The 20015-nt window shown below is 41.8% G+C and overlaps 1 protein-coding gene across 1 annotated transcript; it reads left to right on the forward strand.

The window, feature by feature from the left end:
• Nucleotides 1–552: 552 nt before the first annotated feature.
• On the forward strand, nt 553–15279 carry LOC101081808 (cytochrome c oxidase subunit 5A, mitochondrial). The gene is made up of 5 exons (XM_003986941.5): nt 553–760; nt 6879–6995; nt 9120–9241; nt 10425–10547; nt 15113–15279. The coding sequence occupies exons 1-4, from the start codon at nt 655–657 to the stop codon at nt 10536–10538; spliced, it is 459 nt and encodes a 152-aa protein (XP_003986990.1). The 5' UTR covers nt 553–654; the 3' UTR covers nt 10539–10547; nt 15113–15279.
• The last annotated feature ends 4736 nt before the right edge of the window (nt 15280–20015 follow it).

The following is a 20015-nucleotide window of genomic DNA, read 5'->3' on the forward strand; positions in this document are numbered from 1 at the left end:
TATTTCTTACCTGTAGTGAAGTGGCTGAACTCATTTTTTAATGCTTGCGGGTTTGTGATATAAGAATAGTTACTAATAAGATCCCTTATATGTAAGCAGTTGTGTTTTTTCCCATTCTCTTATTTTAGGCTCAAACGGGGACGTTAAACAAAGAAGGTCTTTTTATTACAACTTGACAATGTTATTATCGTTATCGGTTCCTTTTTTTTCTTAAGTAATCCCTAAGACCAAAGTGGGGCTCAAACTCACGACCCTGAGACTCACGCTCGACTAAGAAGGCCAGGAGCCCCTTATTGTTCCCATCTTGACGTGATGAAATCGCTTCCTGAGCGGACTTGAATCAGGATACCATCTACTGCCCACCGCTCACCTTCCTTACATCCTGGCTCCCGGAAGGCCGCTGCAAACAAACGCGGCAGCGCGGGACAGGGCACAGCGTTGGAAATGGTTTGTCCTTAGCGCGCCGCCGTAGCCTCCCAACATCCTCGTGGTACCCCGCCCTCCCGCCAAGGCGCGAGCGGCGCAGTGGGCGGGACCTCACGCTCCGCCCTCCGTGCGTCGGTGCGTGAGTCCGGCCCCCACGAGCTCCGGAGCGGCCCTTGAGTTCACACCCGGCTTCCCTTCAGCCTTAGACTGCGCGCCGCCATAGCCGTCATGCTCGGCGCCGCTCTCCGCCGTTGCGCTGTAGCAGCAGCCGCAGCCCCCCGTGCCAGCCCCCGAGGCCTCCTGTACCCAGCTCCGGGTCCCGGCTCCGCCGCCGGTAAGGCCCCCGCCGCCGCTGTTCGCGCCCGCGTGTCCTTGCGGTGACCTGGGTCCCCGCCGCCACTCGAGGGCAGGCTCGCCCAGCGGCCTAGCCCCTGCCCTGCGGGCGTGCGGCGGAACCTGGTGACCGTTGGCAGCTCTCTGTGCGGCCTCCAGTTGTGGGGGACTGGAAGACGCGGTCCCCAGGCCCCCTGCCCCCGCCCCCAGCGCGACTTCCTGGTGCGGGCACCGCGGACCAGTCTGGTGTAGACCTGCTGCGGGCCCCAGTGAAGGGGCGCAGCGCACCTCTCATGCCCACTGGACCCCTTCGGTCCCTGGGCTGTGACCGTTCCCTGGCGCTGACCCCTGCAGCCATCTGACTGGGAGTGTCCGCCGCTGGCCTACAGCGCTTCGGCGAAGGTGACATTGAGCCGCTAGGCGCGTCTCACTCAGTGTAGGAGCAGGGGTGGCCCTTCCGGAGACCCCAGCATGGACACTCACAGTGTCTTCTGCGAGCACTATATGCTTACTTGTAGGACACAATATACTTTTTTTTTTATCAGGCCTTTCTCGGTTAGAGCTTTGTATGTCACCTTCACTGACCGTTCTGTCATTTTAGAGACTGCTATGCTACGTTTTAATGCTTCCGTTTTTACGATGGATCGTTATGTATGGCTGCTTCTTGAGCTGTGGAAGAGAGCCTGAATATTGATAGGTCTTATGATACGAATATTACTCTTTCTGGGCGCCTTGGTGGCTCAGTGGGTTAAACGTCCGACTTCAGCTCAGGTCATGATCTCAGGGTCCGTGGGTTTGAGCCAGGCTCAGAGCCTGGAGCCTGCTTTGGATTCTGTGTCTCCCTCTCTCTGCCCCTCCCCTGCTTGTGCTCTCTTTCTCTCTCAAAAATGAATAAATATTAAACAATTTTTTAATTAAAGAAGATAAAAAAATAAAAAATATTACTCTTTCAAAAGTTGAGTACCACCGACTCAGGAATACTGTGTTCTGCAAACATAAGGGAACCTTTAGTCCGTGCTTCCAATTGGAACTCTGATTGCTGGAGTATGAGATGTGCTGCTAATTCCTGTCTCTTATTTTGCCTTCCCCTTATGTGTTTGGGGAGATTTTGTGTCCAGCACTGTACTTTTACTTAGTGTAACTGCACTTTAATCTTGGTCCATGATGATAGTATATGCTGCATTATGAAATTTAGCCCCTACGCATGCATATTTAAACATGAACTCAAACTCAAAACTAATAAGGTTGTTCTCTTGACTCGAGTGTTCTAACTAGACTCTTCAGAACCTAAGAAATGTATTTCTGTTCATTCAATTTAGACTTTATCTTCTCTCATTTACAATAGGACAGAAAGACTGGCATGCACTTTATGAAGACTAGCTTATAGAGGAGGAAATTGAGGCCCAACTTGGAAAACAGATTCTTTTATTAGTGGTGGAACTGTTTTCTGTTTCTTAGCCATAGTTATTTTTGGCCCATCCTGATGTTTGTCAGATTTTATGTTTTTTTAATTTTTTCCTTACCTAAATGTTAAAGTACTACAATTTTTTCATATAGATACCTTTTAGGGAGTTTTCTTGTGGCCTCTTGAAAAGGATTGCTATCTTTTTTTTTAACGTTTATTTTTTATTTTTGAGAGGGGGAGGGGACAGACAGTGGGGGGACAGAGGATCTGAAAACGGGCTCTGCACTGACAGCAGAGAGCCCGATGTAGGGCTCAAACCCACAAACCATGAGATCATAACCTGAGCTGGCCAGAAGTTAAAGGAACTCAGCCACCCAGGTGCCCCAAGAATTGCTGCATTTTGTGGCAAGCTGGAGAAGAGGCAGAGATTTTTGGCAGACTAGGTTAAGGGGATTCATCTTAGTAAGTTTTGATATGTTGGTTTTTCTCCTAGGCATTCTATTCCCACTCTTGAGTATAATTTATAAACAAAAATCTTTATTTTAGGTGTCTGTCCCATAGACAACCTAAATATTTGCCACAAGGAGGTAGTGTTGGTTACTTTTATGTTAGCTACTTTCTAGTTGCATGACCTTGGACATGTTAACATAAAGACCCAAGTTGGCCATGGCGCACCTGGCTAGCTCAGTGGGTAGAGCACTCAGACTCTTGATCTCAGGGGATGACTCTGACTATTGATCTCTGACTCTTGATCTCGGGTGGTGAGTTTTGGCTCCACATTGGGCATGGATCCTACTTTAAAGGAAAAAGACTCAATTGCCTCATCTCTAAAATCAGAATATTTGGCAGTTGTGAGGTTTAAATGAAATAATGTAACTTTTAGCAACTTGCCTGGCACAAGCGCTTAATATGTCTTTGCTTTATTATAGGGGATTTCATTTGTGCAAATTATACATCAGGCTTTGTTACTATTATGAAACCGAACAGGTTGTATAAAATGAAAGTCAAAAGGATTAACATTTTGGATGGGACTATTCAAGGTCAAATGAGAGCATACTTCAAAGAGCTCTGGAAGGGTTAACCTAAGGGACTTCAAGTTTGCTCTAGTTAAATGGCACCCTGAATTCCAGAAGCCTCCAACTTGAAACAATCGTTTTCCAGTAACTGCTGAATTAAAATGTTTTAAATAGTGGTTAGATTCTTTTAGTCAACCCTTAAAACTTAACACAACCCTAGCTCCTATAACCCTACCCTGATAACGTAGGAAAGTGAGTTTCTTGGCATAGGGCTGAATTGAGGTAGTGCTTATTTTTTAAGTTTATTTTTTTTGAGAGAGAGAGAGAACGCGCGCACCTGCACTAGCGGGGGTGGGGGGGGGGTTGCAGAGAGAGAATCCCAAGCAGGCTCTGCATTGTCAGTGCAGAGCCCAATTCAGGGCTCCATCCCACAACCATGAGATCATGATCTGAGCCCAAGTCCAATGGTTCACCAACTGAGCCCCCCAGGCGCCCCTAGGTAGCATTTTTAATCACTTTCCAACCTTCTTTTCAGCACTGTTCCCACACTTCTAGATTTCCAGTCTTTGAGTCCCAAAGTCCATGCTGTTCTTCAGCCTTGCACCTCAACAACGCCACCTTTGAGCTTGTTCCAGTGCCCTTTGCCATTATTCGTTTCTTTCCATTTCTCCTAGGATTACCACCACCAAAATGTCCATTTTGGGGGCTTTATCCAAGCTGACTAGTTATTAGTGGAAAGCTATCTGATTTAACTAAATTTAAACTAAAGGGATTAATTTTCCTGAATATGTTAGCTTTTTTTTTCTTTTAAATAGCATGCTTGGGGCGCCTGGGTGGCGCAGTCGGTTAAGCGTCCGACTTCAGCCAGGTCACGATCTCGCGGTCTGTGAGTTCAAGCCCCGCGTCAGGCTCTGGGCTGATGGCTCAGAGCCTGGAGCCTGTTTCCGATTCTGTGTCTCCCTCTCTCTCTGCCCCTTCCCCATTCATGCTCTGTCTCTCTCTGTCCCAAAAATAAATAAAAATTGAAAGAAAAAAAAAATTAAATAGCATGCTTAACTGAATGCCAAAAAGTAGTGTTAGAAATACCTTTTTAGACTGAGTTTGTAGAAATGTCTCAGTTTTCAGGTACATGCTTCTCTTTTCCTACTCTGGAACCTTCAGGTTGTATGAAAGCACTGCACAGTTGTTTTCCAAGCCTTGCAAACCTCAAACCTAAGTGGAAATGCTGTACGAAAGTTGGGTTAGTAGGGGAAGGAAAGAATGCCTATATAGTTTACTTAAAAATCAAAACGTTAAACATATGATAGGCATGTCCACAATGAGGAGAATAGATCCTACTCCTACCCATTACTGAAATTAGGAATACAGTCATTTATTTATTTATTTATTTATTTATTTATTTATTTATTTATTTATTTATTTATTTATTTATTTTTACTTCAAGAGGAATACAATTTAAACCATGTAGGAGAACCTGATTTTGCCATGCTAGAAGGGGGATGTATGTTCGCAGTGTGTGTTTGGTATTATAAATAGTTGTTACCCATAAAGTTTTTTGGGAATACAACCAGTTTGTAATTTGGGACTTCCAGAAGGACGGTGAACAAATTATTGAAGGTGATCCATTGTTCTCCTTGACTAGGATGTGTAGTTGCTGATCATCTTTTTCTTTTGTTAGAAAACAAAACAAAGCTGCCAGCCATCTAGTGAAATCATGCCCAGCAGTGAGCAAAAGGAATTGATTATCATGAAACACTTCTGGGTGGTTGGAAAGGTACTTGTAATAATTACCTCCGGGGAAGGAATAGATATATTTCATTTGTCTTGAGTAAGTACTTAGAAATAGATTTACTAGGTGGTATGGTGAGTGTATTTAACTTGTCTTCCAAAGTGGTTGTAACATTTTATACTTGTGCTTTAAGTATTCAGCTAAGGATAATTTTAGTTTTTGAAAAAGATAGCTTCTAAATTTTTGAAAACAGTGAGTTAGAGGATTGTTGTGACCTATACATTCTGATATATTAAATGTGAATATTAGTACTGTAAGAGTTATTAAGTATCCACATACTTTTGATGATGAAATGTTTGCACTTATCAAATATATTTAGGTCTAGAGATACATTATTTTTTCTTGTCATAGAAGTTAAAGCGTGGCCAATTCCAGCCCATTTATATACATGTCCTACTTCATTCTGGGCTTGGATAATGGAGATATTTAGGTCTCTGGGAAGATTGGAACTTGTGCTGTGGTCTCTGTGACTAATGGCAAGTATTTTGCTATAGGCTCAAATGGTAATTTAAGTGAGAATCTTTTCACTTGATATAGCAGTGACAGTCCCATCTCCAGAACTAGCTAGTCGTTCATATCTTCATCTTTTTCTGTTTTTTTTTTTTTTTATTTTTCTCTTTCTCCTGCCATTTATTGCATTAAGGATGTATAGGAATAGGGGCCCCTGGCTGGTACAGTCCATAGAGCATGTGATTTGGGGTTGTGAGTTCAAACAACATATTGGGCATAGAGTTTACTTTAAAAAAAAAAATGTTCAAGATATTCCTTACATTTGGGGTGCCTGGGTGGCTTAGTCTGTTAAGCATCCAACTCTTTGAGCTCAGGTCATGATCTCACAGTTTGTGAGATCAAGCTCCACTTCAGTTAACAAACGTCTGACTCTTGATTTCGGCCCAGGTCATGGTCGAGCCCTGCATCGTGCTCTGCACTGACAGCATGGAGCCTGCTTGGGATTCTTTCTCTGCCCCTCTCCTGGTTGCACTCGTATTTTCTCTCTATATATAAATAAATTAAAAAAAAAAAAAAAGAATTGGAATGGGCATCTTTTAAAATTAGGAATTAATACTGTGCTTATCATAAAAATTCAGACATTGTGGAAGTGTATAAATAAATAGTTTTTCCTGGGGTGCCTGGGTGGTTAAGCATCTGACTCTTGATCTCAGTTCAGGTCGTGTGTGATCTCACAGTTTGTAAGTTCGAGCCCTGCATTGCTGACAGTGCAGAGCCTACTTGGGATTCTCTCTCTGCCCCCTCTCCTGATCTTCCCCTCTCTCTCTCTCTCTCTCTCTCTCTCTCTCTCTCTCTCTCTCTCTCTCTCCACCCCCCTCAAATAAATAAATAAACACAAAATAGTTTTTCCTTCCAAAGAACCACTTTTAGCAATTTGAAGCCGGCATTACACATTAGAGGGAAACGATTTTTTTCATATCAATATATAAAATTTTTTCCAAATGTTTATTTTTGAGAGAGAGAGCAAGCACACAAGCAGGGGAGGGGTAGAGAAGGGGGGAGACAGGATCTAAAGCAGGTTCTGTACTGACAACAGAGCCCAATATGGAGCTTGAACTTGAGAACCTCGAGATCATGACCTGAGCCAGTCAGATGCTTAACTGACTGAGCCACCCAAATGCCCCATCGTATCAGTATAGAAGATTTGTTTCATTTGACCTGCTGAGTAATTTTCCTACCATAATGTATATACTTGATTCAGAATTTAATGCATTGAATATATTTAACACCACTGAACTGTGCACTTAAAAGTAGTAAAAATGGTAAATTTTTTGTATATATTTCAACACAATTTAAAAAAGAAAACCAACAACAACAAAAATACCCCAGTGTATTAACAGGATACATCAAGTAGTGTTTCTTTCTGAACATTGAACTCATTGCTCTTTTTTCATTGCAGCTGTCCAGTCAGTTCGCTGCTACTCCCATGGGTCACATGAAACAGATGAGGAGTTTGATGCTCGCTGGGTGACATACTTCAACAAGCCAGATATTGACGCCTGGGAATTGCGTAAAGGTAATTGGAACATAGGCATATTTGTCTGCTTTGGCATAGAATTGGGAAATACTTCGTAGTGTTTGACTACTCTGTTGAAAACAACTATTTGGAAAATATGCATCATGTAAGCATAGGTATTATCATGCAGCTTTCAGTTGGGAAAGTTTATGACTTTTGGGGCCAGATAATTCTTGGTTGCAAGGGCTGTCCTTCGCATTATAGGATGTTTCGCAGCATCCTTGGCAACTGTCTGCTGGGAAACAAAATCACCCCTGACTGAAAGTCACTGTTAAATGATAGGTCAATGTGAACAAGAGTTAACACTTTTGTCCTTTATAGATAATTTAAGGAAGTAGTTATTTGGTTCTCCTCCCATCTCGGTAATAGTTTGGTTTTTTTGTTATTTTCTTCTAAGTTATGATTTGTCTCTTGCCCAGAATAAGTGTTCAGTCTAAGTAAGCTAGAACTTGTTTTTCCTAATTGTAGATGTGTACTGAACACGAGTAGGTAACCTTAATGATAACTAGTCTAATAGGTAGCTAAGTAATTTTTTTTTTTCAACGTTTATTTATTTTTGGGACAGAGAGAGACAGAGCATGAACGGGGGAGGGGCAGAGAGAGAGGGAGACACAGAATCCGAAACAGGCTCCAGGCTCTGAGCCATCAGCCCAGAGCCTGACGCAGGGCTCGAACTCACGGACCGCGAGATTGTGACCTGGCTGAAGTCGGACGCTTAACCGACTGTGCCACCCAGGCGCCCCGGTAGCTAAGTAATTTTAAGAGTAGGTAATTTAGTTCAGTCTCTGTGACCATATTCTTTTTTTTCTTTTTTGTTTTTAAGAGAGAGAGAGCACGCTTAAGTGAGAGAAGAGCAGAGAGGGGAGAGAGAGAAGTGGGGCTCATCCGAAACAGGGCTTATCCGAAATGGGGCTCATGCTCACCTGAAGCAGGGCTCACCCAATACAGGACTTGAACTCAGGAACCGCAAAATCATGACCTGAGCTGAAATCTCATGCTTAACTGACTGAGCCACCCAGGTGCCCCTCCGTGACTATATTCTACCATTGTAGTCACTGTGTCTTTTGTTTACGTATTTCAAAATAATTAAAAGCGAGAAACCTAAGTGATTCACATTTATCCACAGGAATAATAATCCTTATTTTGCTGCAACCAGGAAAATCCTTACTGAATAATCTTGAGTAGCAGTAATGAAAAGAACAGCAATTCTGCACTCCCATTAAGAGAATCTTAAATTTTATTATGTGTCATTTTGTGCAAAGCTGAAAGTAATTATGCCCAGTCATTTTCTGGTTGAATGTGCACTAATGCTTCTCTGTATCTACTTAATGTCCTCATTTGAGCTTCATTAACTCTCCCTAAGCATTTCTCTGGTTGTTTTTTAGATTATTTTCCAACCAAATCTATCTTAAAGCAACAAAAGTACATACACTGTGTAAGAGTTAAGGATATGAGTTGAAAATGACTCTTGGGGCGTCTGTTCGTGAGATTGAGCTGCCTTTGGGCTCTGTGCTGACACTGCAAAGCTGACTTGGGATTCTCTCTTTGCCTAGTTCTCTCTCAAAATAAATAATTAAAGAAAAAAATGACCCTCTTGTTTGAAAAGAAACCAACTAATTATGAAAATTTTGTTTGCATGTAAGAAGACTCTTGGTTTTTGATTGCTTTTTGTTTTTTTCTTTAATCTGCATGCTATTGCATAGTTCTTTCACTGTGGAAGATCCACTGTGGTCTTACTATCTAGAATTTGTTAAAGGTAGGTTCTCTTTTTTTCTTTCTTTTTTATTTTTTATTTATTTATTTTGTTTTTTTTTTTGAGAGAGAGAGAGAGAGAGAGAGGAGACAGAGAATCACAAGTAGACTCTGAGCTGTTAGCACAGAGCCCGAAGCGGAGCTCAGACTCACAAACCGTGAGATCATGACCTGAGCCAAAATCAAGAGTTGAATGCTCAACCCAATGAGCCACCCAGGCAACCCTAGATTCTCTTACTTTTATAGATAAAAGAATAGAGGCCCAAACAGACAAGATCATGTGTCTTTGACTCAGTAAAAATATAAGTAAGTATATTGTAATTTCTATGAGGATATCTCAGGTTGATATGGCTCTTGTTTTTAATTTGACAGGAATGAACACGCTTGTTGGCTATGATCTGGTTCCAGAACCTAAAATCATTGATGCTGCTTTGCGGGCATGCAGACGGTTAAATGATTTTGCTAGTGCAGTTCGCATCCTAGAGGTTGTTAAGGTCAGTGAAGTAACAATGCTAAATAAAGTTGTTCTGGAAGTGGGTGGGCTGTTGTTAAGTATCGGCATATTCTGTGTTTTTGAATTTGTTGAAATAACCTAAAATTAGTTCTGATATAGCTAGAGGAAATGTAGATTGCAGCTAACAGTCTTTCTGGGGGGCAGTTTGGCAGAATTTATGCAAGGTTTTAGAAATTGTGCTTGATCCCCATTTGTTCAGCATTTGAGAATTTATCTTAAGGAAATAATTAAGGATGTACAAAAGTTTAACTATAGTTTATCTTTGTTCTAATTGTGATATGAAGTTAAATATTAGTGGTTTCTTAAGATGAGACTTTTCAAGAGGTTATCTGTTAATAGTGTGGAAATGTATTTAACATTAAATATTCATAGTATATTAATTGAAGAAACTTCAGTTTTTGTGGTGTGACCTCATACATAGTTCATTTGATACATATCAAATGATTACATTTTAAACAAGAATTTTATAATTAAAAAAAAATACAATTAAGGAGACCTAGAATTTGTTAAAGGCAGAAGAATAACAGCTTGTTATTATCTTAGTTCATTTGACTTTTTAATATTTGTCCTTGAGGAACTTTGTGAAAATACAGGTATAATTATATATTACGGTGAGTATTTGTCAAAACTCTTTTGCCCTGGAAATCGGTAGTCTTTTCAAGTCTGTAAGAGGGAAAGTGTGACATTACTTTATCTACAATGGGTAAAATAATTAAGGGTTCTGTAGGCTATCAATCCATTCAGCACCAGTACTTAATTTAGTTAAGGTCTCAAATTAGAGGCAAATTTAAAAACTTTTTCTTGTGTTAACTTAATTATTCCTGTAGCCTGCTGGGCATGTTTAATTATCTTTACAAAATTCTGTCATCACCACCTTTTCTTGTAACTCAAGGCTTTATCCAGGGTTTAAAATGTTATGTTTTATTTTGTTTTGTTTCTGGATTTAGCCTAATGGTCTTAGTTTTTCTCAAGGTGCTTTAAAGCCTACCTTGAATAGCGCCTACATAGCTTATTCTCTTTATTGGACTAATAAGTTAAAAGTATGTGACTTGTATTCCCTGCTGTTAGCCTCTGCATACATGATTAAAAGTATTCTCAAGTTCATTTTTTTAATAGAAACAGCTTTTCAGAGAGCTAAATGTGAATATTTTCTTTGCCATCAGGACAAAGCAGGACCTCATAAGGAAATCTACCCCTATGTCATCCAGGAACTTAGACCAACTTTAAATGAACTGGGAATCTCCACTCCAGAGGAACTGGGCCTTGACAAAGTGTAAACCCCATGGGTAAGCAACACACCACTGAATAAAGGCAGGAAATGAATCCAGGAAGGGGGAGTCAATGACATTTCAGTGTTCTCAGAGTAAGACCTTTTTAATGGCCTCCTTAGAGGCCATGAACATAGAGATTTAGAGAGTACTAATGATAGGTTTAAGGAGCTAGAATTGTTATTTTTAGTTGTTATAATTGTTCTTTTACTGTTGTAATGGCAAGAAGACGCCTCTGTAATTAAAAATCCGTATAAAATATTTCAAACGTAAAGAATAGCATATGGGGTGCCTGGGTGGCTCAGTCATTTAAGTGGCTGACTCTTGATTTTGGCTCAGGTCATGATCTCATGGTTCGTGGGATCAAGCCCTGCCTCAGGCTATTTGCTGACAGCGCAGAGCCTGCTTGGAATTCTCTCTCTTCCTCTCTCTCCCACTCATGCGTGCGCACTCTCTCTCTCACAAAATAAATCAACATTAAAAAAAAAAAGAATAGCATATACAATAAATGTAATCACACCCAGATCTTTCAGATATTAATATTTTGCCATAGTTGCTTCATTTTCCCTCCAAGAAATGACTGGTTTCACAGAGTTGAAACTCTCTGTGCACCCTTCCCTAATTCCAGCCCTTTTACCTCCCCCAAACTAAAGGTAATCCACTGCATATAAGTTATTTGTTATGCATGTTTTTGTACATCTGTTTATTTTTAACGACAGAGTTTTATTAATTTGATGCATTTGTTTTTGCCCAAGTTAGAATTTAATAGTCAAGTAAATATTCACTGATAAAAAACCTTGTTTGATGGGGCTTGTGGGTGGCTCAGTTGGTAAACATCCAACTTTGGCTCAGGTCATGATCTCACACTCTGTGGGTTTGAGCCCCGCGTCAGGCTCTGTGCTGACAGCTCAGAGCCTGGAACCTGCTTCAGATTCTGTGTCTCCCTTTCTCTCTGTACCTCCCCCACTCACGCTCTCTTTCTCTCTCTCTCAAAAATAAACATTAAAAAAGAAAAACTTACGGGGCGCCTGGGTGGCGCAGTCGGTTAAGCGTCCGACTTCAGCCAGGTCACAATCTCGCGGTCCGTGAGTTTGAGCCCCGCGTCAGGCTCTGGGCTGATGGCTCAGAGCCTGGAGCCTGTTTCGGATTCTGTGTCTCCCTCTCTCTCTGCCCCTCCCCCGTTCATGCTCTGTCTCTCTCTGTCCCAAAAAAATAAATCAACGTTGAAAAAAAAAAAAATTAAAAAAAAAAAAAACTTATTTGATACCTTGTTCTCTGTGGGAAGGCAGGTGATAAAAACAGCCACAAGATTGTCTAGGTAGTGAGGAATGTGCAGAAAATCTTTTGTTTTACAAAGGATTTTGTAAAGCAGGAACTCAATTTTATTTTATTTAATAAACATACATAGTGTATATAACTCTTACTATGTCAGGTGCTGTTTTAAGTGCTCTATAAATATTAATTCTTTTTCTTCTTTTCTTTTTTTAAGTAGTGAAGCCCAATGCAGGGCTCTCATGACTCAGATCAAGTCCTGAGCTAAGATCAAGAGTCAGACACTTTACTGATAAGTCATGGAGGTGCCCCAATATTAACTCATTTAATCTTCATAAACTGTCCCATGAGACAGTACTATCATTTATTTATTTATTTTTATTTTTTGAGAGAGAGAGAGAGAGAGAGAGCGCGCGCGCGCGCGCACAAGCGGGGGAGGGGCAGAGAGAGAAGGAAACACAGAATCCAAAGCAGGCTCCAGGCTCTGAGCTGTCAGCACAGAGCCTGACACGGGGCTTGAACTCACAAACCGTGAGATCATGACCTGAGCCGAAGTCTGACGCTTAACCAACTGAACCACTCAGGCGCCCCGAGGTAGTACTATCATTAGAATTATTCTCCTTTTCCTATTTTATTGATGAGGAAACTGAGACACCTTGTCCAAAGTCATATAGCTAGTACTGGAACTCACACTTAAACCTAGGCAGTCCAGCTCCAGAGTCCATTGCTCTTACTGTGCTGCACATCCTGTTTAGGCATTTACTAAGGCCATATTCATTCCTCAGAGGTAAACAATGAGGCTTAAATAGAGAATTTGCTTCCTAAGACATTTATTTTTAAAATAGTGGAACTAAACTGTCTTATAAAAGTGCACCCAAGGGATCCCCACCTGGCTCAGTCAATGGAGCATACAGTTCTTAATCTCACAGTCATGAGTTCAAGCCCCACGTTGGGCATGGAGCCTACTTTAAGAAGAGAGAGCGAAAAGTGCACCCAAAATTATTGAAGGAGCTAATGTCAGATCCCTCAAAAGATAAAGATGCTTTGAGATCGGTTAAACGTTTTACAGCAGGAGTCTTAATTTTATCTTTGTCCACTCCCATACTACTACTACTGCCACTACTAACTACTACCACCACCACCACCACCACCACCACCACCAACACCACCACCAACACCAGCGTTTCCTCCTCCTCCTCCTCCTCCTCCTCCTCCTCCTCTTCTTCCTCCTCCTCCTCCTCCTCTTCTTCCTCCTCCTCCTCCTCCTCTTCTTCCTCCTCCTCCTCTTCTTCCTCCTCCTCCTCCTCCTCTTCTTCCTCCTCCTCCTCCTCCTCTTCTTCCTCCTCCTCCTCCTCTTCTTCCTCCTCCTCCTCCTCCTCTTCTTCCTCCTCCTCCTCCTCCTCTTCTTCCTCCTCCTCCTCCTCCTCTTCTTCCTCCTCCTCCTCCTCTTCCTCCTCCTCCTCCTCCTCCTCCTCCTCCTCCTCTTCCTCCTCCTCCTCCTCCTCCTCCTCCCCTTCCTCCTCCTCCTCCTCCCCTTCCTCCTCCTCCTCCTCTTCTTCTTCCTCCTCCTCCTCCTCCTCCTCTTCCTCCTCCTCCTCCTCTTCTTCCTCCTCCTCCTCCTCCTCTTCTTCCTCTTCCTCCTCTTCTTCCTCCTCCTCCTCTTCCTCCTCCTCCTCCCCTTCCTCCTCCTCCTCCCCTTCCTCCTCCTCCTCCCCTTCCTCCTCCTCCTCCTCCCCTTCCTCCTCCTCCTCCCCTTCCTCCTCCTCCTCCCCTTCCTCCTCCTCCTCCCCTTCCTCCTCCTCCTCCTCCTCTTCCTCCTCCTCCTCCTCCCTTCCTCCTCCTCCTCCTCCCCTTCCTCCTCCTCCTCCCCTTCCTCCTCCTCCTCCCCTTCCTCCTCCTCCTCCCCTTCCTCCTCCTCCTCCCCTTCCTCCTCCTCCTCCCCTTCCTCCTCCTCCTCCCCTTCCTCCTCCTCCTCCCCTTCCTCCTCCTCCTCCTCCCCTTCCTCCTCCTCCTCCTCCCCTTCCTCCTCCTCCTCCTCCCCCTCCCCCCCTTCCTCCTCCTCCTCCCCTTCCTCCTCCTCCTCCCCTTCCTCCTCCTCCTCCCCTTCCTCCTCCTCCCCTTCCTCCTCCTCCTCCCCTTCCTCCTCCTCCCCTTCCTCCTCCTCCTCCCCCCTCCCTCCTGAACTCAGATAGCTCATCTTTGTAATAAATGGAAATGTTTTTAATGTGTGTACTAATGATTTCTATGAGAAAATGAGGCATTCGGAATAGAGTATTTCCTACTTACATTTTTGAAGCTCTTGTCTGTTGTTCATATTACGTAATGGATTCTTACAAGGTTGTCTAAACACTTTAGCTTAATTTTTATTTTATCAAGTAGTATTCCAAGGAGTCTAGAAGATCTTTGTTATTATATAGGATATATTCCAGCTGTGATGATATTCTTTCTTTTTTAATATATTTTTTAAAAAATTTGTTTAGTATTTTTATTATTATTATTTTTTAATGTTTTATTTATTTTTGAAAGAGTGAGAGAGAGCACACACACTCCTGCGGGGGAGGGGCAGAGAGTGAGGGGGACAGAGGAGCCAAAGCGGGTCTGTGCTAACAGCAGAGAGACCGATGTAGGGCTTAAGTTCAGGAACTGTGAGATTATGACCTGAGCGAAAGTCAGGGGTTAACTGACTGAGCCACCCAGGTGCCCCTAAAAATTTTTTTTGAAGGGCAATTCCCTAGCATTTTTCTGACTAGAAAAGAGGACTACCCCAGTAAGTACTAGGTGTATAAACAACAAAAAGGCGCAGAGCCAGTCCCTTGTGAGTTGGGTATAGGCAGGAGTAAGTAAGAACAGAAAAGGCTACACAGAGACAGTGATTTCCCTGGACCATTGCTCTAAAGAAGGTTAATTTTAGGGCACCTGACTGGCTCAGTTGGAAGAGCATACAACTTTTTTTTTTTTTTTTATGTTTTATTTATTTTTGAGAGAGAGAAACCAAGCACGAGTGGGGGAGGGGCAGAGAGAGAGGAAGACAGAATCCAAAGCAGGCTCCAGACTCTGAGCTGTCAGCACAGAGCCCGATGCGGAGCTCGAACCCACGAACCATGAGATCATGACCTGAGCCGAAGTTGGATGCTTAACCGACTGAGCCACCCAGGTGCCCCACAACTCTTGATCTCAAAGTCATAAGTTTGAGCTCCGTGTTGGGTGTAGAGGTTACTTAGATAAAAAACTTTTTTAAAAAAGGTCATTTTTAGTAAGATTTCTACGCTTCCTTTATTTTTCTAGCTAATTCTTCCTGTTTTCTCTTACAGATGGGCTTCTCAAGGATTTATTCATACTGCTACTTGATTGTAAACAATCACCTGGAAATACTGATGATAACATATTACCTTATTTGAACAAGTTTTCCTTTATTGAGTACCAAACCATGTAATGATAACTTGGACTTTAATAAAAGGGAAATGAGTTTGAACTGAAATTAGGTATTGTTCCATGTGTTTGCTTTGAAAAGCAGAAAATGAACTGTCATAGAGCCATTGATTTCATGGGTTTGTTGCTACTGTATGCTGAGAAAACTTCTTAACTGGCTATGATAGATTTGGAGGCTTTCAGTGCTTAAAGAGCTAATAAATAGGTTTACCTCTTGAGAGAATTAATAAAATACACAAATCCCATCTTACTTCGGAAGCCACATAATATTGGAGACCCAGCTGTTGGAGAACCAGACTTATAGGTCTGAGGGATTTCTAGGATAGCCATTCAGACTACAGTTTCAGAGGAATGGGATTAATTCAGAGGAATGGGATTAATTCAGAGGAATGGGATTAATGAGGTTGAGGTTAAAGCTAAGGAAATGTTAGTAAAATTCATTTTGGTAAGTGATCAACACAAATAACCTTTTATGAAAAAGACCGATTCCCCACCAAAAAGCTCCCCTCCCCTTTTTAAAAAAGAAGAAAGGTAAATAAATAAACAAAAACAGCCACATATGTTTATTTAATTGCATGGTTGGTAGGTATGTTTCTTAGCTTTGACCCCTCTGTGGGCTAGCTCTTTCCCCCTCGTTCGATGTAGTATAATGTCCCAGTCACACTACTCTGTTTTTCCTCCAAATTCTCTTCATGTTGCTTCCCCCTAGAAATGACATGAACCATCAACGTAGGTCTGCCCTCTCAAATCCTAGAGGTGGAGAGGGGGTGGAGCAATCACATATATAAATATATATATGACATGTTTGGCCTTTGCACCATTGGAATGGGGAGGAGGGATTTTTTTTTTTTTGACAGCTCCCATATGTGCATACATAATCACAGACAAAAGTCTGCTTTTTCAGTTCCCCAGATCTAAAGGATTTACTATAACTAGATGAAAAAGGACCGTTTCAGTATCATGGGCTCTTAACATATAGGAGGAATGCAAAATGATGGAAATGGCTTCTGTTAAGGTCATGGGAGGGGCCTGAGTAGGGAACATAGGTTTGTAACTATTTACAAGGATAAGAAATAGTGCTATGTGGGTTTTCACACCACAAACATTTTAATACCTACCATATACCAAGCATTGTGCCGATTATTGATAATAGAGCCATGAATAGGAGATTGGAGTTTGGAGAAACTGGAGTTAGGGTCCCCAGTACAGGAAATTATACAGTGTAGTTGTAACTTAATAAGGATTTGGAATTAGGATGGTAGTAGTAGGAACGGGAAAAGATGAATATTTTTTTTTTTTAAGTTTATTCATTTATCTTTGAAAGAGAGCAAGTGCACATGAGCATGAGCCACTGAGGGGCAGAGAGAATCCCAAGCATGCTGCATGCTCTCAGCACAGAGCCTGACATGGGGCTCGAATCCACGATCTGGGAGATCATAACCCAAGATGAAATCAAGAGTCTGATGCTCAACCAACTGAGCCACCCAGGCACCCCTGGAAGAGACTAATTTTGAGAGTCACGTGATTTAGGTGTAGTTACTAATTTGGTGAGGGGGAATGAGAACTCTGAGAAGGGCCATTTTACAAATTTGAGTGATGGTACTTACCATTCATGGGAAAATTGGAGTCAGCAAAACCAGGAGCTTGGTGCAGGGTCAAGAAAGTACTGCATTTGGGGCACCTGCCTGGTTCAGTTGGTAGAGCATGCTACTCTTGACCTCAGGGTTGGGAGTTCAGGCCCCACATTGGGTGTCAAGATTACTTAAAATCTAAAAGTAAGTACTGCATTTGATCCTGGACCTGTCAAATTTCAGGCATCAGTGAGGGTTAGGCCTAGAGCTTTGAAAAGAGCTTGAGACTAGAGAAGAATTTAAGGTTTGAAACAGCAAAAAGGGAGTTTTCTAAGGCCGTTTGGAGACAGATGTAATGTAGGCTAATGGCTGAAATTGCAGGAGCAGGTCCATTTAGAGGGAAAGGAATTTTTTCAAAAATTTCAAACATTACAAAGATAGACTATTATTTCTTAAGTTTCCATGTACTCATCACTCTACTTTAGCAATTAATAATTTATGGCCACACTTTATATCCTCTCATTTACCCCCACTCCACATATTTTCAGTCAAATCTCAAATATCCTATCATTTCATCTGTAAATATGTATTTTGGAATATCTCCATTGTGTGTGTGTGTGTGTGTGTGTGTGTGTGTGTGTGTGTGTGTGTATTTAACCACAACTACAATAAAGACTTAAACTTTTTTTTAATGTTTATTTTTGAGAGACTGCAAGTGGGGGAGGGGGAGAGAGCAGCAGACAGATCTGAAGCAGGCTCTTTGCTGACAGCAGTATGTAGGGCTTGAACTCCCGAACCGTGAGATGACCTGAGCCCCAGTCAAATGCTCAACTGACTGAGCCACCAGGTGCCAGCCCCCCTTTATAAAAAGGAATTTTTGGTGATCTTTTTTATTTCAAATAAAAATATCTGTTACTGGGGGCACCTGAGTGGCTTAGTCAGTTGAGCATCCAACTCTAGATTACAGCTCGGGTCATGATCCCATGGTTCGTGGGTTTGAGCCCTGCCTCGTTGGGCTGTGTGCACAGAGCCTGCTTGGGATTCTCTCTCTCCCTCTCTCTCTGCTCCTCCCTTGAGAACACATGCACTCTCTCTCAAATAAATGAACATTAAGAAAAAAATAGATCTTTACTGGATTTTCTCATTTTAAGCATGATACATGTTCATGAAACAATACAGAAAAGTACAAGAATAAAACACCTGAAATTCCCCTATCCAGTTACAACCATGACTAGTATTTTGGTGACCATCTTTCCAGATGTGCATGTGTATATGCTTTTGCATGTTGTAATACAAACCTGTTTATCTCCTCCTTGCTAGGTCAAGACTATTGTAGACCATTTTCTATATTGATTAATGTACCTCTGTCTTCTGCTTTTTAGTGGGACCTAATATTCCATGGTTTAGGTGTTTCACCTTGAGTGATGGCTTTTCTAATGACCTTGAGGCTGAATTATAGGTGAAGAAGAAGTGATTCTAGGCAATGAGGTAGTAGGGAGGAGTCCTGAAAAATGATTAAGTCCCAAGAAGGTGATTGGAAAGATGGTGATAGTTAAAGTGTTAGGACTTCTCTGACATTCTAGAGATTTCGTATGGAGCTGGAAAGAATTGACTAGAAGTTACTGTTTCCTTTGCATCTTAAGTTCTGTTGATATTTCAAAATTTAGTTTTTGCCTAAGTAAGTCATTTGTGCTATTAGAAACAGATGGGTATTCTGATAACTTTATTGTAAATGCTAACTTTTAAGGCCCTTGAAGTTTGCTACAATAGTACCTTTGTAGAAATAAGCACTGCCTTTTAAATCGCTCTCATTTTGTATCACCTTTATCTCCAAGATGAGGGTGGCAAACTGTGGCCCTGGACCAAATCCAGGCCATCAACTGTCTTTCTACTGCCCATAAGATAAGAATTGTTTTTTACACTCTTAAATGGTTGAAAATCAATAAAAATAAGATTTTGTGATATGAGAAAAGTATATGAAATTCAAAATCCATTGTCCATAAACAAGATTTTATTGGAACACTGCCACACATTTTATTTATTCTGAGAGAGAGAGAGAGAAAGAGCCCGTGCAAAAGGGGCAGAGAGAGAATCCCAAGCAGGCTCTGCGCTATCCATGTAGAGCCCAATGCAGGGCTCCATCTCACGAATCCTGAGATCGTGACCTGAGCCGAAATCAAGAGTCAGATGCTTAATCGACTGAGCCACCGAGGTGCCCCACGGAATGTACAGTTCGGAGGCATTAAGTACATTGACATTGTTGTGAAGTATCTATGGCTGCTTTTGCAATACTGTGGCAGAGCTGAGTAGTTGGGATGGATATTACATGGTCTCCAAAGTCAAAAATATTTTCCTTCTGACCATTTATAGGAAAAATTTGCCAACCCCTAGTCTAAAATAATAGATATTATTTTCAAAGCAAGCAAGCTTTTAAGTCATAGGCCTATTACTAAGAGGCAAAAGTGACTAGATAAATTTACTGATAAATTTCGTATTCCCACCAAATGCCTGTTTTGTCATGCCAATCCCCACATTGTCTATAAGTCAAATTTGACTCTTTTGCTGTGCTTGAGAATATAGGTACATCTGCATGTGTGCTCTTGCTTTCTCTCTGTTTCTGTCTCGCGCTCTCAAAAATAAACATTAAAAAAAATAAAATCTGTTTTTAAAAATTTTTTTTAACTTTATTTTTTTTTGAGAGAGACAGAGACAGAATGCAAGTGGGTTAGGGGCAGAGAGAGAGGGATACAGAATTGGAAGCAGGCTCCAGGCTCCGAGCTGTCAGCGCAGAGCCTGACGCAGGGCTTGAACTCACGAGCTGTGAGATCATGACCTGAGCTGAAGTCAGACGCTCAATCAACTGAGCCACCCAGGTGCCCCTAAAATAAAAAAAAAAAAAAAAAAAAAAAAAAAAAAAAAGGAGCCTAGTTCTACCTGACTGGTACAAAAAGAGGAGAGGCTTTTGCAGCAGGTAAGGATTCAATCCTCACCTCTACAACTCCGTGGTCTTTCGCAGATCAGTTAATCCCTGTGACCATCACTTCGCTTTCCTTATACATATGTGAAGTGGGTATGACAGTGACACATAAGGATGTGAGGATTGGGAAATATATCTTCCCAATGAGTTAATGTGGGGATGAAAGTAGAGCTGGTGACCTGGGACCCCAAAAAGACCTGTAGATTCATGGTATCCATCTGTCAATTATCTGCTCTA

Source organism: Felis catus, chromosome B3 (assembly GCF_018350175.1).
Source record: "Felis catus isolate Fca126 chromosome B3, F.catus_Fca126_mat1.0, whole genome shotgun sequence".
Classification (NCBI taxonomy): domain Eukaryota; kingdom Metazoa; phylum Chordata; class Mammalia; order Carnivora; family Felidae; genus Felis; species Felis catus.